The 24,046-nt window shown below is 46.9% G+C and overlaps 1 protein-coding gene across 4 annotated transcripts in view; it reads right to left on the bottom strand.

Moving 5' to 3' along the window:
- The window catches only part of NRF1 (nuclear respiratory factor 1), a 41,068-nt gene that overhangs the window by 7,719 nt on the left and 9,303 nt on the right, over nucleotides 1-24,046 (bottom strand). For 3 of the 4 annotated variants that reach the window (XM_019612891.2, XM_019612914.2, XM_019612834.2), the window contains 9 exons: nucleotides 23,508-23,622; nucleotides 21,549-21,675; nucleotides 20,855-20,995; nucleotides 16,727-16,885; nucleotides 15,840-16,037; nucleotides 14,788-14,889; nucleotides 13,064-13,221; nucleotides 9,976-10,100; nucleotides 139-195 (listed from right to left, as the gene is read on the bottom strand). In XM_019612891.2, coding sequence (XP_019468436.1) covers nucleotides 139-195; nucleotides 9,976-10,100; nucleotides 13,064-13,221; nucleotides 14,788-14,889; nucleotides 15,840-16,037; nucleotides 16,727-16,885; nucleotides 20,855-20,995; nucleotides 21,549-21,675; nucleotides 23,508-23,622 — 1,182 coding nt within the window. The remainder of the gene's footprint in view (nucleotides 1-138; nucleotides 196-9,975; nucleotides 10,101-13,063; nucleotides 13,222-14,787; nucleotides 14,890-15,839; nucleotides 16,038-16,726; nucleotides 16,886-20,854; nucleotides 20,996-21,548; nucleotides 21,676-23,507; nucleotides 23,623-24,046) is intronic. The other variant, XM_019612865.2, reaches the window with a different exon arrangement.

Below are 24,046 nucleotides of genomic sequence, written 5' to 3'. Positions count from 1 at the left end.
AAAGAAGAAGAAAAAGAGACACAAAGCCCTTTCACCCCCCAAGAAACACCACAGTGTCAGGAACCAAAACCATCTTGGCTGTGCCAATGATAGCCAGATCCCAATATTCAACAACTACCACCAGGAAAAGCCACTCACCTGATAAACTCTCTGCTAGGCTCCACTTGTAGCCTGAATAGTCTGCTGCTAGGATGCCTGACAATGAAATGCAAGTGTAAAAGGCTGAACACATGCTGCAGTCATGGGGGGCATTGGGTAGGGAAAACACTTGTAGCCTAGGTTTAATTCATTATCCACATGTAAGAAATACCCCAATATTAGGCACTGTAACTTGAATATTTTTGACTCTGTACAGGATATTATGTGCAGACGTGGGAGGCACAGTGAGATGCTTGCAGATATTTGTAGTGCAGTTGGCAAACGTTGAGATGAATGGTTTAATTGGACCAGAGAGGTCCAAAGAGAAACACAGAATGGAGAAAATCCATCCTGGGGAAGCTCCAGCCACCTCCAAGAATGCTCTCCACTAACCAGGGATGTGAAATGAATGAGAAGTGGCTGCCAAAGAGGCGTTTCTATGCGTCCCCAGAGCATGCGGTGAGGAGATTCATTGAGTCTTCATTGGTCTCCAAGAGGAGCTTGGTGTGATTTTAGGGCTACAAGGGGCTGGGATCTAAATGAGTTTCCCAAGTTAGCACGCTGCCCCATAGATCACACGTGAACACGGACATTAGCATACACTACAGAGCATTTAGCACATGGGAGTATAAAGCAGCTATTGTTCTGCAGTAAGGTGATATGTAACCAGATAGGCTCTGGCTTCAGCTAAAAACCATTTTCCCAGCGCTTTGCTGACTCGTTCAGCAGGAACCTTGCTGCTGCAACAGAGTGCACATTCATGGCCAACGAATGGGATCAAAACGATGGGTTCTGGCGACAAAATGGATCTGCAAAAGCATCCCTGCTGCAGACTTGGGTGCAAGGGGACCCACTGGACCAAGCACAATGGTCCGTCCATTGCTCTCAGCTCCCAGGAAAGGCAGAATGAATGAGAGCAGGAGGAGGTGGCTGGAGAACCCGCAAAGTCCAATCCTTGTTCACTGCATAGAATCAATCATAGACTCATTAAGGTTGGAAAGGCCAATAAGATCATCCAGTCCAACCTCATGCACATGACCGCTAATTTGCAGCCCTCAAATCTCTCCATGCTTAGCTCCTATTTAGAAGAGTGACTTAGACTCTTATTTTTTGCACTAAAACCATACAAAAGTCCTCCAAGAGGATTTAGCCAAGGACACAATGACATACCTGGGGTAAGAGCAATAGGAAGCATCCAGCAGGTTGAATCTGAATGCTGCAGAACTGAATACGAACACCACTGTCTGCTGATCCCTATGGCTTCAAAGGGGTCGAGCATGCTATATTTACACCAGCAATAAAACTGTTTCCATTAGCTCCATGTTCACCTTTTAAATGCAACAGCCCTATCACGCACACACCAATTAGAGCCCCCTAATGCTCGGGAGCACAGAGCTTTCTTTTTTCCTTTTTGAAGGGAAGAGATGAGGCAGCTCAGGGGAATAGAAGAGAGCCTTTCACTGCTGAGGGCTCTCCTTCAAAGCTACCACAGGGCAGAGGGAACAGATGGCCATTTCTGAGGGCTGACATGAAATGAGGGATTGTCTCAGGCCGTGTCCTGGTGGACAACATATCGACACCACAAGAGCACTGGTAGTGGTTTCTGGTGGAGAAATCAGAAGGGATGACATGGGGACAAAGCTCCTGACCTGATCAGAGCACCTCTCCTTCCTGCAGGAATAGGAGGAATGGAGGCAAATTGCTGACAGCAAGGAGGAAAACTCACAAAGAGTAAAGTTTTCTATGATCTGTGAGCAACAAATAAAGCCACAATTCACTTCAAATCAAATTCTCTCCCTTCTTAGAGGCTGTGTCTTCTCCAAGCAGACCGCTGGGCATGTGGCAAAGAGTCCAAATGGGCACGGGTCTACTGCAGTCCTCCCCCTGGATCACAGAGGAGTCCACATTAACCACCAGAAAACATAATACAGAAAGAAATCTATACACATTAGAGAATAAACTCAACCCAAGGATACCATGGGGGTGGGAGGAACAACTTCAACTCCATCTTTGAAAAAGATTTGTAGGAAGTCATGTCAGACCAAAGTGTTGGGCTTTCTTTCCTCTCTTGGAACTTGTTTTGCAGCTTTACCTTGACTCACAGAAGCACGTGTGCTCCTGGAAAGCTTTGCAGTGCTATGAGTATATAAGTTCCAACCTGCTGCTAGAGCCCAGAAGGCATCATCCTGCTCTGGCGTGAGGCTGCAGCACAGGAAAATAGGGCGATTCCCTGCAATCTTCCTGCCCAGCTGTTGACGAGCTGCGGATTACCACTGTCACATGAGCTGCTTTACAGCAAAGCCAAGCTGTCTTCGGGAGCTGAGAAGGTCACTGGGAGACAGGGGGCCGCCAGGGACAGCGCACCGCCCTCGATTCACTTCCCAGGGGGACTGCAGGTGGAAAGCATGGCGTTCCCTCCTGCTCAGATGGCAAAGAGGAATGGTTCTGCCTTATAGGCTCCTTACAGGGATAGCTTTACCTCTTTCTTTTGCGCGCCATCAAACCTTTGTGCAACGCCACCCAAATTGCCATCAGCCTGACTCTCCAAGCCTTCACGCCATCCACTGCCACCTCAAAGAAGAAATAAATGAATCCTTCCTCAAAGGAGCGGCAAGAAAACAGCTTTTCAACCCCAAAAACCAGAGCAGCATGGCTGAGGAAATGGGTTTCACTCAGAAAAAAAATATATTTGGAAAAACAGAAGTCTGAAGGTCTCCGGTGCAGCCTCTTGGGGACATGAATTAAAACCCTCCATCTCCATCATCCTGCCACTGGCAGGGCTGGTGGGCAATGAGCACATGGCTGCAAGAGAGCGGCTCAGGATGGGGCTCTTTACTATGCCCCAGAGGCATGAGACAGATGGGGCTGTGCTTTTAAGCTCTGCAACAAGTCCCTGCTACGGAGAACCAATGGAGAGGATAAATACGGCCACGAAACCATCCTTTAGACAGCTCAGAAATAGAACAGGGAGGAAACTTTGCTCTAATGTACAAACCTATTGAATTCATAAGCAAACAGACCCACAAACCATGCTTTGACGTGCTCAGGAGAGCCGTGCTTGGGAAAACACAGCTTTGTGGCATAGCTTATAGGGTATTGCTCCTTGCAGTGGGATGCCCAGTGGTGGGGGGAGGCTCACAAACCCCCATATCATTTCATAGAATGCCTTGTGTCGTTACGACAGCTTGCTGGGATGTCAGCCAGCTTCCCATTTGGATCAGGTTACACCCTACGCCCGCTGACAGACATTAAACCCTGGAGCTTGGTGCTGCCCTGGAGTCAGGCAAGCCTCTGTTCAATCACTCAGACCCCAAAGTCCAGCAGGGAAGAGTGTCCTAACCTCGTAGCCATGGGGCTACCTGTCAGTAAGGCAAGGGACTGAGCCCTGCTGCCATGAAACAGCAGATTGCTGTGACACAGGGCTGAGGGGGGATTAGGAGCCCCTCTCCATCTGTCCTGATGCAGTGTAATCTCTGTGCTCACTCACTCCCCCAGACCCATGAATAGCACGGGGGTAGCAGAGGGCTGCTACAGGGAGAAAAGTGGAAATGTGGCCACAGACAAAGCGCTCACCTGTCGCTATGTGGATGGGGATGAGGGAATGCTGCTCCAAGTAGGATGAGAGCTGAAATCTGAGCTGAGAGATGTTCAAGGTGCTCTGCATCATCACCCACTGCTCATCCCAACTTGCAGGGTCAGCTGGGATCAGGGTGCAAAGATGCAGTGGACAAAGTGTGAGCTCTGCTCTGCTCCAGGAAGGGTGAAGTGGAATCTCAGGTGGGATTCCAGCACATGGTCCTTCCCCTGGTGCCATGCTCTGGTTTGAGAAGGCAGCAGTAGCCCCATAGAGGACCTGCTCTGCCCACAGAGCCTCTGGTTGGAGTTTGGGGGTGGGCACAGAGGAGCACTGCAAGTGCAGCTCTTTCCACAGAGCCTCTGGTTGAAGGTGGGCATGGAGAAGGATGCATGGAACAACGACTCACCGACATCTGCTAAGGGTCAGGAGGAGCAAGCAGCACCACAGAGCTGCTGTTCTGCCTCCATCCGTGCCCCTTCCTTTAGGGCAAGAGCTATAAATAAAGCAGCACAGTGCTGAGGAGGTGCAGCCCATCCCAATGCAGAGCTCCTTCACCGCCCATTCCAGCATTTCACATCCCAGGTCCTGCACTGGGAAGAGTGGCAAACCAACCAGGAAATGTTTGTCTATCCAGCCTCAAGACATCAAGTTTCCTTCCCAACAGAACAAGGATGGTTGCATTTGGCCCCAAGATGAACACAAGACTAAAGCAGTTTGGAACCCCCCAAACACGAGCTTCCAAAAGCAAAATTCAGAAAGCAGGTGGGGGGAATTCCAGCTCTTGCACGACCACCAAAAAAAAAAGGATAAAATTTTCTTTCCAACTGACCCAGGATGCCTGCATTTTGGCACTACGGTGAACACGTGTGGGATCCCCCAAATAGGAGCTTCCAAATGCTGTGTTCAGAAGGCAGATGGGTGGACAGTGTCATCTAATCTGAATTTTCCAACAAGAATTCAAGACGAGCTGAGAGTTTCAGCTTTCTGCTATAAGCACAAAACTGGGAAGGAAGTTCAAGAGCAAAACTGCTTTAGAGGACAGCAGAAGGCATCAAACAGCTGTAAATTTGAGAAGAGAAGCTAAAGAAGCCCTGCTCAGCTCAGAGTCAATAGCAGCCCTGTTTCCTCTCCAAGCCCAGAACAAAAGGGAACATATTGCAACCATGCCCGAAGAGAAGGGCTGCTATTTCTTTAAATGTAATGTTAATGCCTTGTAATCAGCTTTAATTTTTAAACAGGCCCAGCCCTCCTGTCCATTTCCCCTAATTCAGGACACGTGGAAGGTAAATGGCCTGTGCTTAAAGCAGGGCAGTGACAGCTGGGGAGCCTGTAAGTCCCAACTGCTGATAGCAGGGATGGATGTCAGAACTCACCAAGGGAGGGGAGCTGGGAGGTGCTGGGGCTGCTGGAAGGTCATTGAGGTGCTGGGAGATGGGGGTCAGGCTCATTGGCTGGATGGGAGCTCATTGAAACCAATGGGGGCCAAAGAAATGCTCAACATTATCCAATAGTAAAGGACTTGGCAGCGGATCTCTGCCCCTAATGAAGTTGGCTTTCCCCAGTGGGAATGATGTTGGGGTATCTTTTAGGGACAGCAACAGATAAAGCCAAAGATTTCCTCGTGCCTCCTTCTTTATGAGCTCAAATGTGTTTTGGGGCTAAAAAAAAAATAAAAAAAAATCAGACTTCATGTGAGATTTGTGCAAAGGAATCACAGAATCATTACAGCTGGAAAAGAGCATCCAGTCCAACCATCAACTCATCCCCACTATGCCCTCTCATAGAGTCATTACTGTTGGAAAAGACTTTCAAGATCATCCAAGTCCAACTGTCCAGTTTACCACCAATACTGCCCACTAAACCACATCCCTAAGGACAAGGAAACGAAGAAAGCAAAAGCAAAAAGAACCCACAAAACCCAAAACAGCTTTTCCTTGCACTCCTCTCTTTGCCAAGAGGAGACCAAGACACACACCTTATAAAAATGTCTTCTCCCAGAAATCAAACAATATGAGTATCCTACTAACTCAAGGAGACAAACTGCACCCAAAAATCACTATTTTATGTCTTCACCACGGTGGCAATAAGCCAAAGGATGCCCTAAAGGCAGCAACGAGGCATCCAACTCAGACAAAGGGGACCAAACGTGTGCTGGGAGCAGCCTTGGTCCCTGCGTTGGTGTAGCAGAACCTGGCTGGTAGGAGAAGCATTGAGCACAGCACGAGAGGGAGATGTCTGAGCCACTATTTTTAGCCCTGGTTGGTGGGCAGACAAATCCTAATCATCAGCCAAGATGTCCAAGCAAAGCCCCACGTCACACGGCAAAGATTAGGGTCCAGGAGAGATGCAGGACAGCAGCAGAATGCAGGAGGGCCACCACGGTGGGTTTAAGCTGTGCCAAAGGCAGTGGGTCTCAATGATCTGGTGGGGCTCCAAGCAAACAGAGAGCTGTGTGGGTCTGGAAGAGGATAAACCTGCTGGAGGTGATACTTATGGTAACGTATTTAACTCGGACCATAATTTGCTTGTACAAAGGAATTTGTCCTCTAGAAAACACCTCTCCTTATCTCTGCTCAGGAATTCATCCACCCTGCTCCCAGTAACACCATTCCTCTGCTGGGTGACATCTGCAAAACTGTGCTTCCTCCTTTCTCCTTCAGATTGTGGTTAAATTCATTAAAAAGTATACATCTGCTCTCACCAGAAAGGTGCTGCAAAGAGCTCAGCCCTTTCCTTCAGGTCCACTCATATGCTCAGCAGCACTTTGCCAGTATTAGTGCTCATTTGGATCCTCTTTCCTCAAAAAGTAGAAGATCTGGGAGGGAAATTTGTTTATTACTGATTCAAAGGAGATTGACATTTGCAGCAGATCAGCCTCTGAGCCTCTGCCTATCCTCTTTCTCATGGAAAAAAGAGTCAGTGGGCCGCACCTCTCTGTCCCCAGGCATCCCAAAGCAAGGATATTTCAAAGCAAGGATGTCCCAGACAAGAACAGACAGTGCTTGGCTATACCCCATGCATCTCCCTCTGCTTTCCTGTACCACCTCACCCAGAGGGCCCTTTGCAGAGGGTTTCCCATCTCCCATCTGCCCTTCAGCTGAGGGTGGGGATGGCTTTGCACCTGGCACCCACTGCTGCCAGCAGCCTTCCAGCTATTGAACGTGCTGCAGGAATCGCCTGCTCCATGCAGCAAGGTCCTGTCACCCAAAATGCTGCTATGGGATCATTTATCCTGTGCTAATTGCAAGGTATGCTCCTGCCCTGACGTCTTCCTTCTGCTTGGAGCTTGCTAATCCCTGCTGCTGATGTCACAGCCCTAATGCTCTCCGTGTGCTTTCATCACGACACGATAATCCTGGCTGACCCCCGATGTGAGCACATCTCCCTATGGAGAAATGGGGGTGAATTTTGGGGTGAGCAGGAGGAAGGAGCTTGAAGCACAACACTCATCTCAGAGTGTCCAAAAAGCAGCACATGGCACCAAAACAGAGTCACAACCCCATGCACTGAGGCTGTTCCACTGGCATCCTTGGGGCAGGGATTCTGCTTGGTGCTATATTTATGGGGTGGCACAGCCCCACGTGGACAGAGCTTCATCAATATTGAAGCATGACATCAGGAAGGCTGCAGCCAAAGCAGCTTTCAGACCTCAGCTCGGATCGATCCTGAACAAAAGGCTGCAGTATGGGGACGGCTCTGTCTGCTCTCCTCCCAGGGCTGATCAGGTTTCCTTCCTCAGCACACCCTGAAAGCACCCAGAGTGCACAGTCCCCTCTCAGCAGAGCGTTTTCAATATGCAGGCAGCTTCTCCTGCAGTACCATTCACCTGTTTTGGATGTTACACTGTTTTAATGCTTTGCTTTCAGAGCAAACATCCTCAGCTCAAAGAGCACAGTCATCCCTCCCAGCATCCTGATTCCAAGATAGGAACATGCAGAAGTTGCCTCTTTTCAGCCAGTTTCGTTCTTTTGGGTCACTTAATATTGCTCACGAGCCAGAGGATGAATAGGAAAGATATACTAAGATAGAATAAAACGAGTCAGAGAGTAATTATATCTAGAGGCTAAAATAAGGAGCAACACCTTACCTGACTGCTACCAAATGTGTTCAACCACTGCCTCAGTTTCCTCATTGATAAGATGGGGAAAAATTTATAGTTGAGGGATGAGAATCCCCCCAAAAGAGCCTACAGGAGGGTGAGAGCACTCCCAAGGAGATGCATTAATTGAAAACGTTGGCAAATGAAGATCCTGCCAGCAGCAGCAAGCAGGGCTATTTGCTAGTTCATACCACCACAGCTCCAGGAGTCATTTCCCCATCTCCCTCCTGCAACTGATAGCACCAAATCCCTCCCCCTCATCTCCTTGTTGGTTCCCGTTGCATCACATAGCCAAGTGGAGGTGCCCAGGGCGATGCTCACCCTCACACCCAAAGCCTTGGTGCAGCAAAATCCTCAGCGCCGCTGGAAATCCATCCGCCCTCCACCCCCAGCTTGAGACAGAGGAACAAATACCCAACGTCTCCTCCATCCCTAAGGGAGATACATGAGCTGGTGAGGTGACGAGCCCACCAGCAAGGCGCTTCCAGGGGCTCTGTGCCCACAAAGCAACCCCTTAATGCTGCTGGGGAGGAGAGCGGATCGAAGGAGGTGGGAGCGGGGCTGCGGGCACAGGGAAAGCTGCAGCCTCTTCCCTTAATGCATTCTAAATCCCATCTGATTTCCAACAGTGCTGTTAGAAAAAAAAAAAAAAAAAAAAGGACAAAAAAAAAAAAAAAAAAACCCAATCCACCCAACTTGCATTAAAGTGGTATTAATGCTGGTGAGTGACTCAGGTTTAGGAGGAAGCAGCCAGAGGAATCCACACTGTGAACGTGTTTTAAAAGTGGACCAAAGGGAATTGGGATGCAGATTGCTCAAGGATCCTAACGTGCTTGTACAAATCTGGTTAGCTGCTGGGGTTGAGCATCCAGGAGCAGATTCTTCCTCCTACACAGACACACTACCTCTCCCCACTGTGCTCTGCTGATGGCAAAGTGTAATACAGCACAGCTTCACTCTCCGTATCCAATGCACTCCCTGCTCCTGGGAATGAGTTTTCCCTTCATTTCTGCTCCCTCTTCAGGCTGGCCAACTGCATAGCAAGAGGCATCAAACTAAACACCATGAGTTACACTCTGGCCTCCATATCCCCAGCTAAATGTTGATGTTTTACAGTGAGCACATACCCCACGTGATGAGGATTTTGATGGGAGCCAACTTGAGGTCTCATAGGGGAAGATATCTGCTTGGCAAGCAAAGCAACAAGGCAAGAAGCCACCTGGCTGCACAATTAGGCAACGAGAGCCCAAATAACCCTGCCCTCAAGGCAACGTTTCCTTACAACTTACAATCACAGAATCATTTGAGTTGGAAGTTGAGTTTGAACATCATCTGGTCAACTTCACCCTTCTCATCCTCATTTTGGTGCTCCTCTTTCTACTCCATCAAATAACCCGTGATGCTCCTCCTTCTATTCCACCAAAATAATCCACTATATAGCGTAAAGAGAGATACAGGAGGTGGATGATCACCATCCAGAACACATGTGTGTTCCAATGTCACCTTCAGTTTCCATGAACACACCATTTTATTCACACTGAGCTGACACTGAATGACTACTGAAGTCACCAGACTTGGCTGAACAGATATTGAGATAAGAAGCAAGAAACATTACAGACACTACATAGCTCCCTACAACTAAGCAGTGGCAGTGCTTACAGTGCAGTGGTGACAAGATGGAAAACAAAGCAAAAGGCAGCAACCTGACTGCTACTGGATGACTTATCTGCCAGTAAAGCACAAAAGCTTTGTTCAAGAGCAGCCACCAAGCATGCAAAAAGCCTCAAGAAAGGAAGGAAATGAGTGAGTAATAAAGTTTTGGTCATATTTGCTGCTACTCTACAGCAAAGCATTTTGGAGATGAGATTACTACAGCACCAAGTAGCTGTATTGACCAAGTTCTGGACACTGTGCAAAGAGAGAATGAGAGCAATCTTCTTCCATAGAGCCTTAAAGGAGGAGGACAGCAAATCCCCAGCACTATGGGGAACAAACAAGAGATCAACACTACCATTCAGCTCCAGGCTGTCGAAGTTATAACCCACAGAACTCTTTCTACTAGGGACAACTTGACATTAAAAATAGAGAGGAAAAACTCTAAGACAGAAAACAAAAATAAAATTCAAACAAAAACAAAACAACAGCTTTCCAGCAGCCTTACCATTGGCATCTTGGACTCCAGTGAGTGCTCCTACTGCTGCTGCGGTTTCACCAGATAGGACGATCTGTCCTCCACCCTGAAGAGTGGCTTCAGCCAGTGTGGCTACGGCGTGGGCAGCTGCTTCACTGCATGGGAAAGGAGAGAGGAGATTTAGGAAGAAAGGCAAACCAACCACACTGCTCCAGCAGCACCCGTTTTCATCAGGCACTGCCTGATGTCAATGGAACGAACACAGCAAGAAGGGATCCTTATTACGACCAGCTGAAGTTATTCAGAATGGGAAATCCACAGTTGAGGAGGAATACATGGCAATAAGCTGCTTCCAGTGGCTTTTTGACTGCTTGCCTACCAGAATATCCATCCCTTTGTCTGGCCTTTACAAAAAGCTTCTGGACAATCTAAGGACATTCCATCACACGGCTCCATCCTGACTCTGGTTCTGGGCACAAAACTCATTTTTTTGCCACTGAATCTTTCCAGATTTTACAGCTCCACCTTCATTACTGATTTTACCTTGCCCAGAACTTCACCATCACCAGGAACACATCAGCAGCTCTCAATTTAGCCAAGATACAGTGCTTCTCCCCAGCCACGTGGTTTAATAATTCTTTTTAATGAGTGATTGGTAGCTAAGCATGGTGTGCTTGAGTTTCTTTGTACAAATGAGGTCATACCAAAGGCCTTTCTAATGCAGCAACCCTGCTGTGAGAGCAGCCAGTATCAGGTATTTAGGATCCATATACAATCCTTCCCTTCCTACACCTCAGCTTCCAGCAGTCAGCACTGTATTGATTTCCACACGGCACAGACAGCATCTGGACCATCAGGTTTGACCCCTTTGAAGCCCATTTTTGTATCTATTTTTTGCTTCCCCAACATCTTGTCCAAAAAACTACCACCTCAGTCTTGCTGATAAGTCTGACGTTGCCAGAAATGAGGGACTTGGTTAACAGGCATGGTGGTGATGGCTTGAGGGCTGGACTTGATCTTAGTTGTCTTTTCCAACCTTAATGATTCTATGATTCTACAAAATGGAAAATAACTGCTCCCTTCTCGTTCTCTCATGACTTCATAGACTTCCAGGGTCCCTTCCAACTCAGGATATTTCACGATTCTATGACTCTCTGATAAAATGGACTCCAATGTTTTATAAGTACTTCCTACTCACTGTTCCTCTCACCTAATTTCCTGCTTGGATGCTGCACACTTTCCAACTGAACTCACTCAAGGTGGATTTTCATTTCTAAACAGCCCAAGTCTTCTCGAGTTCTTTCCTTCACTTGGAAAAATCAAAATATGTTCAGCAGCCCTGAATTAAATACAAAGTGGAAGGCTTCTGATTCCTGAGAACTGTCAGATTCAAAAGATTGTTTCCAAAGGCTGAGGAAAGTGCAATATTTTCAACAAATTCCAAAAGCAACACTTGAAAACTAAAACATGAACTTGTTTAACCTGATATGTGACCCACCAGAGCAATGACTTAGATAAGGGAAACTGCAGATTATCAGTTCCTGATCTCCTATTTTCTGATAAGCTCTTGTCCAACCCTGTAGGAACTTGGTATTTATATCAGGGATATGAGCTTCACTGCTTCCATGAAAACCAACAAAACGTGAGTCTTGCAAACCTTTGGAGAACTGCAGTTTCTATCTGCTCAACTGAAAAGAAGTGAAGTTTTGCTGTTAGTTGGTCTTTTTGCATAAAACAAAAAGTATGTCCCTTTCACATGGAAGGGTTTTGAGGGCCCATCACCTAGGTGAGCTCTCAGCTCATGATCATTAAGGAAAGAGGGTGGCAACAAGTTGGGAAATAAAACCCCTACTGAGTACAAGCACAGCTTGCACACACAGCTGTCTCTGGAAAGCTCTTCCATTTCTTTCTTCCAGGAGTCTCCCTTCAGTTTTAACATTTCTTCTTATTAGATCTGTAGAATCTATGATTCTGGAATCTATAGAAACTATGATTCTGTGACTCTGAACTTCCTCAGCTAACACAGGAAAAGAACCATTCATCATGACCTCAAGAGCTAAAGCTATTAGAGATGGGATGAAATTATTTCATCCCAGACTTTAAGTCTGCAAGTGGGTTTCAAGGCTTTCTCCAGCAGCTCCATAACTAGTTACTCAAGTTGTTGTTCTTACAGTGTCCTAAAAAGTTCACATGGTTTTAAAAGGCAATTTTTTACAGTGGAACTATTAGTAATAAAGCTTGATCAATCAGCCTTATGTGGTAGCAGAAGAAAACATACTGGATGGTCTTGGATCTGGATCACAAACAGAAGTAGTTCTTAGTGTGTTTGTGATTCAATAGCAATTTCTTCAAATCGTATTGTGGTTGAGTTAAAAGGGTTCTCAGGGATCCCAGAGCCATAGAACAATTTGGGGTAGAAGGGACCTTAAAGGCCATCAAATGGCTTGGGGTGGAAAAGACCTTGAAGATCACAGAACCATAGGGTGGTTGGATTGGAAGGGACCCCAAAGCAACCCCAGCCCCACTCCTGCAATGGACTGGAAGCTCGCAGTTGCTCAAGCTGCCCAGGGTCCCAATTCAGGAATGAGGCACCCACAACTTCTCTGGACAGCAGTGCCAGGGCCTCTCTGCCTCTGAGTAAATCTCCCCTCTTTTAGTTTAAAGCCATTCCCTCTTTTGCTATCATTATCTGCTCATATACAACATCACTCTCCCTCCTGTTTATAAGCTCCCTTAAATACTGAGAGCATTTGGAAGCATACCATTGATTGTTTCCAGGATCAAGGTGGCTGCTTTGATAACTTATGATCCACACGTAGCACTGTTTTGGACCTCTACTCCAACCATCAGCATCATGGATTTGTGTCTTGACAGGCACTGTAACTGGACCCTTGCTGTACAAATCAGATCACGTGGAGAGTACAGCTAACCCATCTTTTCCTCTTGCAGGAAATTTCCATTCAGCATGCTTCTACAATTACAGTGGAAACTAAGAACCATCTTACAGACACCTGGGCACAGGCTGAACCAGGAGCTTGCTAAGGAAAAACCTCTACTGGGGCCGTGCATTGTGACTTTTTACCATGAGATGAGAACCTAGAAGGAAGTGCACGCATACCTGTTAAGTGCCATGGTAACAGTTGCTCCTTGCTGCATCTCCTGAGATGCTGCCACTGCTGCTTCTGCTAACGATGCTACCGCCTGCGTGGCCTCTGATGCCTGCGTTGTCTGGATGGTCATCTCACCCCCCTGTAGCGTTGCCCAGTTCTGCTCCACCTATGGGGAAAAACAGAGAGGAAGGTCTTTGGATTGGATGTCATCCCATCAATGGGTGGCTGCTTCCCAAAATGAAGGAGCCAGATGACTCCAAGAGGTGTTTGCAGAATTCTGACTCTCTCCCAAAGACTTCAACAGGGCTAAAAGAGCATCGGAGGAGAAGAACCGTGGTCCAAGTGAGACTGTGGACCCTACAACCATCTCCCAGCCATTAATGGGTTCCTATGGCCAGCACCTGGCACAACCCCACTTGAGCTCGCAGCTGGGACTTCCTTTTACTGCAGTGAAGCACTTAAAGGAAATAGCACATGGAGTATATTCTGTTCATCTGTTTCAGGTACTTAATTCCCCTACTTCCCTTTACATTGATAGTTTCACATTGCTTCGAATTCATCCAGTCTCAGTTGCTCGTTTTTCATGACTGTATGGCCACAAAACTGACTAAGATGTGAACACAGAATAAGCATTGGATCAAATGACTGAGAAGTGGTAGATAAAAGCTCATCAGCTGACACTCCTACCAAGATGAAGATCTTTTTCCTTCCCCACCTCTATTCTCATCCATAAACATTCCAGGTCACTAGCAGCCTTGAACACACTAATAAGGATGCCTTAGCAGGTGATGAAGAAAATTCTCTCAATTAGGAACTAGATGCCTGGGCTCCTTTCGTTTCTATTGTAGCTTTCTTCCAGATCTCAAGAGATAGAGCTGGTATTGAAAAATCCTCAAAGCAGCTCTGATGTACTTCAAGATCACAGCCAGGCTGCTTCCCTCTGCTTCTGGGATGGAAATAGGGTCTTGTTCAGAACAAAGCTGTTCTGTGCTGCCATCTGTCGCCAGGAAAGCTCCATTTATACAACACAAACCAGACTTTCCCCTGCCAGAAATCCTGGTTCCTTACGTTGTCTCAACATTAATGTGCATTTAAGCAGTTCTCTTCACATCTTAACCTGCAAATCCCTCCGAAAGCTGCAGAAAATGATCAATTCTCATTTTGTCCAGAGATCAGCAGCCAAAGAATCACACCATTTGCCCACAGCCATGAAATACCTTCTGCTAAACACAGGCTTGAAATATCCCATTCCTAACCCTGAGTTGACAAAACAGCTGTCAGCATTCAGAGAGCACACAGAAGTCACCCAACACAAATAGATGAGCATTCACTTGCATCATTCATTAAGTCATTAGAAATTGGACTTGATGATGCCTATGGATCCCTTTCAACTTGGGATACTCTACGATTCACTGGACACAATAATTCCTATGGGTCCGTCCCAAAAATCACAGAACATCCTGAGCTATCTCTGCTACAGCAGATTTCACAAGATTAATTACAAACAGAACATAACAAAAAAATGCATGAAATTCAGAATTCAGGCTTTTGCCATACTTGCATTTGTATAATCCTGAATCCAAATGCTTCAACACTTTCTATATGAAACTTCACATTGTCTTGTGCTCACGTGTATTTTAACTGTTAACACTGCAGAGTGGGGAAGCAAGGCTTGTTGTTCTGCGACCACTTAGTGGCAGAAGACATTAATGTGCACGACCCAGATCCTTACCTCTCCATCAGCCACTGCAGAATAATTGACTTGTGCGACAGTAACTGTGGTAGGCAGCTCGGAGGCGTCGGCCAGTGTGGCAACTGTGGCACCAGTGCCAACCTATGGAATTCAACAAGATATTGAAGGAAAATGGCAGAGTAAAGGGACAAGCAAAGGGACACTCAAATGCTCTCAGATGACAAGGTGTTGCATCCATAGAGAATGTTATGGTGCGTAGGGGGAGTCATGCTTCTCCCACCACTGCATGGAAGTCAGGTAAAAATCTTACCCTGCTTATCAGCTATCATTCGTAACACTGCTTAGCACTCTTCTCCAGGTACTTGGAGAATGTTAGTTCATTCTCAGTGTCACATTGGTTCTGGAAATTACCCCATTTAACAGTTGGGAAAAGACAGAATCTGGGAGATGTGCAGCTTTGTTCATAAGAACTCAACTTTGAAGAGCCAGAAAGTCAATAGCCCACCATCTTTCTTCCCATGGCTCCATCCCAAGGTCACCAAAGGTGCTGTGTGGCCACTTAATTAATTCTGCATCTGTTTATGAGTGAAACCCAGGTCTGGATCCCCGGATTTCTCAGCCATACAGCTGCAGATGCAACTATGCTGCTACAACAGGAAAGCAAGGGATGGGAGTGGGAAAGAGAGAGGACATAGCTGCTGCTTTGAGCTTAAGCAGTGTGCCCTGGCGGCCAAGAAGGCTAATGGTGGCCAACAGGTTTACCATGATGAGAGAGCATTGTGCCCTTGTGACCAAGAAGGCCAGTGGTGTCCTGTCTGGCCAATGGTTTACCAAAGGTTTACCTGCTGGCCAAAAAAGCCAACATTGTTTTGGTTGGCCAACAGTTGACCAGTGGTTGATCAACAGTCAGCTATGAGCCAGCAGTGTGCCCCAGTGGCCAAGAAGGCCAATGGTTTCCTGGGATTCATTGCACAGAGCGTGGCCAGCAGGGCAGGGAGGTTCTCCTCCCCTCTGCTCCCCAGTTCCAGACAGACAGGGAGGCTGCTAGAGAGAGCCCAATGGAGGACTGAAGAGATGAGGATTTCACTCACCTGGATGAGGGACACAGTGCCATCAGGGTTACTGAAGGTTTGTACCACTGTCTGTGAGGGCACCAGGTGTGCTATACTGTGTGTGGTTGTGGTCTGTTGCTGTGTTTGCTGATCCTCAAATGCATAGAGCAAGTCCTCACGCCCATGCTGCTTGTAGCAGTTCTTCACGATAGTCCTCAGTGCTTGGGTCCATGACACCTGCCAGGATCACAAGGAGTGAAGAATCAATGTGAAAATCTTTTCTGACCCACTGCAGTGCTGCTATTGCTTTTGCATGCTTTCCTTTTTTGGGGGGCCAGGATCTTGATGGATGTTTTTCGATAAATTCTTGAAGAAACAGAAGGTTCCTGGTACTTAGCACTCTCCCTTCATCCCCAAGATTCAGAAATCACCCTGTGCTATTACATTTCTGTGTACAGACAAGTAACAAGCTCCTTTGGCCAGAGGAAAGGGCAAATTTGTCAATTGAATCTGTTTCTCTAGCTTTCAAGGAATCTTCAATTAAGGGAGTGAAGCCACCAAATAGAAAATCACTCCCAGCTGCCATTTACAGACATTCATCCCCATCCAACCAGCTCACATCAGCCTACAGATCTGCACACCATAGCAGATGACTTTGACAGGAACAGGTTGGTAGAAACATCACCTGCACACAGGATCTGTTGCTGTGATACCCTCAAAGACCTTTTCACCCGCTTTCTCTTTTTTTCCTGGCTCCATATCTTTGAGCACTTCCCTTGATGTAGAGGTCCCTCCTGCTCAAGATGGGACAGTGAGCCTTCAAGGGCTTCGTGATGCCATGACACAGACACTACAGCAAACAAAGAGCACTTCTGGAGAGCAGAGTGGTCCTGGCCCAGCATGAAGGCAGACACACAGCCACGCACCCGCTGCTTCTGCTCCTCCGTGCGCACATCACTTCGGACGTTGGCCCAGGGAATGTCCTCAGGCCACCAAATGGGTTTGCAACTCTCCTTGCCCCAGCCTGGCTTCCCACGACCCGTGGAATACTTCAGCATCTCCGGGATGAACGCTCGCAGCTGTGCCTGAAACAAAACACATCAGAGGGTTTTTAGGAACTCACATCATCTGGTAGCACAAAGTCATGGCATTTCGTTTCCATCCTGATGGAACTATGAACCGGAGAAGAACTGAATGCCCAAGGAAAATGTACAAAATTTCACCGTCTTCTCCCGAATCTCAGCAGAGAAGAGCTTAGAGACAAAATATGGAAGAGCAAAACCAAAATTGAGCCAACTAGATCAATAAGGCAAGACACACACTGTGTTAACACACCGCATCGACACACTTTAAGGTTCAAGAACTATCACAAAGAGATCTGAAGGGGGGAAAATTCAGAATAATGCTGGAATAATCAACAACAATAAAACATTTCTGGTGTGACAATGTCCCTGGGAGTCCTTTTGTCACTGCTGGAGGGCTTCTCACACCTTCTGCCATAGCAGGGGGGTTTCTCCGAACCATCCCAACCACAGCCTGGTTCCAACCTGTTGGCTTGAAATTGTAAACCAGCTCATTCAGATGCTGCCTGCTGCATGACAGCAAGGATCTGTGGGAGCCAGGAGATGGACTCGATGAACCCAATGGGTCCCCTTCCATTGGGATATTCTGTGGTTCTATGAGTTGTGCAGGAACACAAAGCAGAAAGAGTTCTGCCACAAGAATTAACATGGGCTCTGAGCTTACTTAACAAGAAAAATTTTAGTGTACTTGGATTAAAAAGAAAAAAAAAAACCAACTTCTCTGAGCACATGGCTCGCTGCATTGCATACCTGCTAAGGGCAATGGGTTGCATGGTGCAAAAATAGTTAAAAGCTCCTTCCCACAACTGTTATCTGCAAGCCATACTCCTTGTTAACAGATGGATTAATTACTCATCCTGGGGAGTTCAGCAGCTCGAGGCACTTGTTAGGAGGGCTTGCCTTTAATCCACCAGGGAGACAATCAGCTGCTCCAGCACGAGGATGGCTCTAATTAGTGCCATAACGAGACCTCACCCCAGCACTTCTAAGACAAAGACTCCACATCTCCAGGGGTGCAGCCAGCAGGATCTGTGGGAGCCACGTTCTGCTGCCTCTATCCATGAAACATCCACCAAACAAGCAAAGCTCTCCCCAAAAAGACCACAGCTCATCCTGGTGTCAGCTCTGGGAAAGGCTTTTGTAACCTCCAGCTTTGAAAATTTGAGAGAAATTGTAAGAAATATCTCCTTGACACCCTTTGGTCTTCTCAGTTTTAATACTGAACTTGATCAGAGAATCATGAGGGTTGGAAGGGACCACTGGAGGTGTAGTCCAAGTATCAATGGAAGCAAACTAACCTCAATTCTACCATCTGCAACGGTACATAGCACAGACAAGTGCTGGGAACAAGGGGTTCTGTATGAGGAGCATCCAGGGCTTAAGGTTAATGCCTTGATTAGGCTTCCAGAGGGCAAAAAACCTGTGGCTGGGAGTCTTCTCTTGGCCCTACGCATCTCCAAAGAGCAGCACATGGGGCTCCTGAGACTGGAAGAGGGCAAAGAAAGAACTGCTGCTGCTTTTCAACAGCCAATTTTAGACTATTTTACTATTAACATGCAGATTGAAAAGCAAGGCATGCATCAAGGTTGTAATAATATGCTCCAAGCAGGGAGCTGTGGGACTACAGATCATCTCAGCTGCAGGAGCTCCACTCAAGACAGCAGAATCAGGCATTTCTTCATAGCACATGTACAGCTCTGGCATAGAGCATCAGCTTAGTAGAGCCCACAAGCAAGGAGATATTTCTATGCAACAGCTCCAGGGTCCGAGTTCCAAAGCCATTCCTATCTCCTGCACAGCTGAAATGAATGATGCTCTTTGCTCAGAGCAGCCCTGCTCAGCCTTTATTTCCCTCCAGACCAACAAGGAAGCAGAGCAATTAAAAGAAGAGAGACTTTCAACCTCCCCTTTGAGGAGCTGTTGCCTCTACCACCTGCATGCAGGCACCTGTAGCTCCCATAGTCACACCTCTTCGTGGTGCTGCTCCATCTGTCCTTACAAATATTTGGGGTTTCCACAAAGCTTTGTGTTTCCATAGGGTTTTGTGTTGCTTGGTTCTCGAACTGCTAACAGTGAATGGAATTGTATCAGAAGCTCTGGGAATCAGAATTCCTACAAAAAGCAACAGTATCTCTAGCCATGCAACATGTTGCAGTGATTTAGCAGTTCAGTGTTATCACCCACTCCCTCAAAGTAATGTATTTTGTGCTACTGTGGCACAAAAATGACAGCAGACTTATCCTATTCAGCATATCTGCTTCATGCTTCTATTTAAGAGTCTGGCAAAAACTATACCCCTTGAATGAAATTACCTCATAACCATCACACGCACCATATTTACTCCCTGAAAATTCTGCAAGGAGGAACACCTCCTGGGTCGTGAGAATCCGCCAAGGAGGCTGCAGTGCAGTCAGTTCTGTCCTCAGATGGCCTCCAGGCATTCAGAGCTCTAAAATTTTAAGAGTACGCCTAGAATATGTCATCCCTATGTGATATACAGGGAAACTGGGGTTGAGTGTTGTCTCCAGAGTCCCAGGAGAAGGGCTGGACTTCAATATACCAGCCCATAATATGCACATAAAGCACTGCAATGCTGGACGTGAAGAGCACAGACTGTCCATAGCTTGGGAGAAACCTTCACAAAGCTATTCTAGGTGATCACATTACACTGAAAAGAGGAGAGTTACTCCTAACACAAGACTTGTTTTACCACAGCTCAAGTCCTCTCATGCAGCATTAAGCAGCCCTATGTTGCTGGGCTGTTGCATCAGCAGTTGGCACATTTTTTCCCTGCAAAACAGGAAGGGGGAAGAAAGGAAGTGAAAGCATTTATCATTTAAGTGAGCCAAGAGAAGGATGGGAACACACAGTGTTGGGTGGGGGAGGCAAGCAAACCCCAGGGGCATCTTGGCTTGGCTAAATCTTTGTGCAGATGCTGAAGACCAAGGACATGTCACGCTTGAAAGGAAAAACCTAATTTTTAATGAGAAGTATTAGTATTTTTCTCATAGATCTTTGGAGGAAAGGTTGCTTTACTGGAAGAGAAGAAGAGAAAACTTCAGCAACTCTTGATGTTAAAATTTTTAATTTCCAACTTTATCATAAAAATACAATCAGCAAAAGGCTGGACCTGGACAGAAGGAGAGTCCTCACTTCTCCAGGGCAGTCCCTATCAGTATCTCACCCAAAGTTTGATGTGATCTTAAATAATTGGCAAGCCTCCCTCTGTTCTAGCAGAAAAATGAGGGAATGATCTAGAACACACAAGAAACAGCCAAGAAAGATAACCCAAAATGGTACAGCAGAAGCCACCTCCCTGACCTCAAGGCTCAAAAATCACTGCAGCCTGCAGGATAAAATGCATCCCCTGTTCATGGTGTATGGGAGGTCAGAAAAACAGCACAAAAGGGGGAGTCAACTCCTTGAAAGGGTAGATAGATAATGGCAGGACAAGGGGAAATGGTTTAAAGTTGAAGGAGGAAAGATTTAGGTTGGATATCAGGGGGAAGTTGTTTGCTGTGAGAGTGGTGAGATGCTGGAACAGCTGCCCAGAGAGGCTGTGGATGCCCCGTCCATCCCTGGAGGTGTTCAATGCCAGGCTGGATGGGGCCCTGGGCAGCCTGGGCTGCTATGAAATGGGGAGATTGGTGGCCCTGCATGTGGTGGGGGAGGGTTTGGAGCTTCATGATCCTTGAAGTGCTTTCCAATCCAAGCCATTCTTCTGTGAAGAGGGGGTGCTCCCTACAGCCCTGAGCTCTGTCAAGCACCTCTGCTGCTGTATGCAGAAAATAAGCAGCAATAACAAAGCTTCACATTTAACTAGAGCCATCACATCCCATGGGAAAGAAAGAAGAAATCAAGTACATCCCCTGGAGATGCAGACACAAACTCCGGTACAGAATAACAGGATGTGACCGTAGGATGCCACATCTCTCTCTGGTTCTGCCAAATTTCTGCCATGCCTGTGCTTACCTGGGTCATCTTGTCCACTGAGACTGGAATGCCATCAATGGTGAGGGGTGGTAACTCTGAGTTAACCTCCTGAGGTGCAGGAGCATGCTCTGCCAGCGCTGACTCCAGGTCTTCCAGAATCATGCTCTTGTATTTGCGTACCTGTGGGGAATTGTTAAGCTCAGGTAAACAAGGTGAGGAGCAACAGGAGAGGAGAGGTGAGCAGAAGGGCCAGCCGCCTTCCCCAGGGCACTGGGGAGATGAAAGAGCAAACAATGCCGTGCAAAAACACCTGCCGGCCCCAAAGGCTTGGCTGCATTGAAAGGGTGATGATGAAATGTTGGGTAACATCATCAAGTGGAAGCATTTGTGGGATCAAAGTTAAGTTCAGAAGTCAGACTTATCGTAGTCAGGATCTGCTCCATTTGCTGGCTGGTCTGTGGGAAGGTGCATGCTGCGCTCAAAGACATCCATTGTTACCTGCACTTTTAATTGAGGCTATTAGCCCTGGGGAGCTGTGCTGAACAACCAAAAACTATGCAGAGAAGACCAAGAACTCAGTGCTAAACTCACATTCATACACTAAACCCCTATTTCCAGGGCCTTAAATACGACCTTCAGATCACTGCCAGGCTTGCAAAGGTGCTCTGAGCCAGAATTAAACCTGCAAACAGGGTGAGCAATTTATTGTATGGCTTTTTCTAGAGACACCTACCACATTCTCCAAGGGTGCAGCTCCAAAAACTTTGAAGACAGGGTTGGGTTTGGAGGGTGAGATGCACAGGACGATGGCTTGCTGCCCCACTCTGGTGGTGTACTCATCCAGTGTGGCACGGAGCTTTCTGAAACAGAACCAACAAACAGGCGTCAGCTGAGAGCCCTGCAGAAACACAACCCTTCCCATTGTCAGCTTCCTTTTTGGATGCATCCCATTCACAAACCAGGTGAGCAGCAGAGCCCCAGCTGTCAGATTGGCCACACAGTGCTTCCCTGCTGTGCTCCCCGCAGTCACAGAGCAGCTCAAATATCAGCTATTCTCCTGTTCTCCATTTTTTTTTTTCCCATTGATGCACAGTGGAAAGAGAAATCAACAGAGCAGCAAAGCTGATGTGCATCTCCTGCTGTCCTTAATTCAATTCTGTCACTGGCCAAGAGTACTAGGATACAGAACTTGTAAGGAGAAGAATTTGACTATTTCAACCATATTTCAGAAAACACAGCTTATTTTACATTTGGGTTCATAGCATCACATTGCAAATCTCTGCTACCCAAACCAGAGCTGTTGGCATTCAGCTGAGAGCTCCACAACGAGGCAAGAGCCAGGAGTGTTGCACCAGCAGAGCACAGGGAGCCCATGTGCACCTGCCCCATCAGCAAGTCCCCTTGGAATGAGCTCTCTGTAGGAAGAAAATGTTCCTTCATAGACCTTCCTCCTCTTACTAACTTCTAAGCAAAGCAAGAGAATGTGCCAGGAACTTCAGCAGAACCTCATTAAGCAAAAGAGGAGCAGTACCACTGTATAACCTGAGCACAGCCATAAGAGGACATTTTAGGATCTGTCCTGGTCATTTCAGAACCTGTTGATGGCAGCACAGTGCCAAAAAGCACCACCACCACGTGTAGAGATCTCAGAATCAGAAACCAGCTTCCCACTCGATGCACACTGCTGCTTAGAGCTGTTAAATTATCAGAGGTACAAAAATGATGCATTTTGTCAGTATTTTACACATCATAAAAAAAAAGCAGTTGCAGGAGAGGAGAAGTAATTCCTTTACAGAGGAGTTTCTTTAAACTATGTTGTTCATATATCAAAGGAGAAAGAAATCTGCTCTTCATAAATGCTGCAAACATGTGGCTGAGTCACAGGGAGGAGGGAAAAACAGAATGAGGCTATAAAAGAAAAAGAGCCTACTCCCAGGAAGCACTGTTTAACACCAAAGCTGCTTCATTTCTTTCCACTTTGGTCACATGCAAAGGGTGTTATGGGACTTACCAGGTCAATAAACACAACGTACAGAAAACAGTTTAGTTTCTCACCAGCTCTATATGAGTTTGAAGCAGGGGGAAGAAAAGGTGACACTGAATTCACTGCCTCCGTGCATGCACTGTGTGCAGGATGAAGTCAGCAAACAGCACAGGGTGACAAATATCCCAGCTTCTTTAATATAATCTAACTGAGGTCAGAACAGTTTAAAAAGCAAAAATTGGTGTGTCCCAAAATGTTCTAAAAGGCAGCAGTCAATGTTTAGAAATGGTTCCTAAAGTCAGCATTGCAGTGATCATCACAGGTTTGCAGAACACCCTGCAGGACCAGAGCTCCTTGGTGGCCATCACGTGGGCAGAGATGCTCAGAGCACTCTGAAAAATCACGTCATAATGCAAAAAAATAGGAGCATTCTTTACTTGGTAGATACATCCTCAGAGCTGGGATGTGGCTCTAGCTCTCAGGACAGCTGTAAAGTCACTGGAAAGGCCTTGGAAGGCAACATTACTGCGATGGATTGAACCAAAGCAACACTTTGACCCATTCCTGAAAATTAAAATATGCTTGTGAGCTCCAGAAATGATGCCCCACAACTTCTCGAGTTGGGCAGACTCTGAACAGCACACAAATAGCACTGGGAAGGGATGGAGGAGGCAGGCCAAGGTGTCAGAGTGCAGAAGGAGTCCTTACCGTAGCAAACGTGTCTGCTGCCTCTTACGGATGGATGGGTTGGATTCAAAAACGTGTGGTCGCTTCCGTTTCTTACCCGTTGCCACAGCAGCAGCTGCTGCCATCCCCACAGGGCCTGGAAACGAAACCACAGAAGTGAATCAGCACAGTTCCAGATACAGAATGAATGGCTTGGGATGGAATGTGTCGTAAAGATCACAGAATGGTGGAATGGTTGGGCTGGAAGGGATCTTAATGATCACAAAATCATGGAATGGTTGGGTTGGAAGGGACCATACAGATCATAGAATCACAGAATGACTTGGGTTGGGAGGGACCTTGAAGGTCACAGAATTAGAGAATGGTTGTGTTGGAAGGGACCTCAAAGCCCTCTCTAGCCCCAACTCCTGCTATGGGCTTAGTTGCCCACCACCACATCAGATTGTCCCATTGTTTCTCTACATGTCAGAGGTGAAAGGCCATATCAGGTGGCCCCAAAGCTTTGTGTTTAACAAAGGTGCAGACACAGGAACAGGAAACCCTAATTTATTTTCAATATT

Source organism: Meleagris gallopavo, chromosome 1 (genome assembly GCF_000146605.3).
Source record: "Meleagris gallopavo isolate NT-WF06-2002-E0010 breed Aviagen turkey brand Nicholas breeding stock chromosome 1, Turkey_5.1, whole genome shotgun sequence".
Classification (NCBI taxonomy): domain Eukaryota; kingdom Metazoa; phylum Chordata; class Aves; order Galliformes; family Phasianidae; genus Meleagris; species Meleagris gallopavo.
Note: the sequence above shows the minus strand (reverse complement) of the source record. Positions and strands in the feature narration are given on the sequence as shown.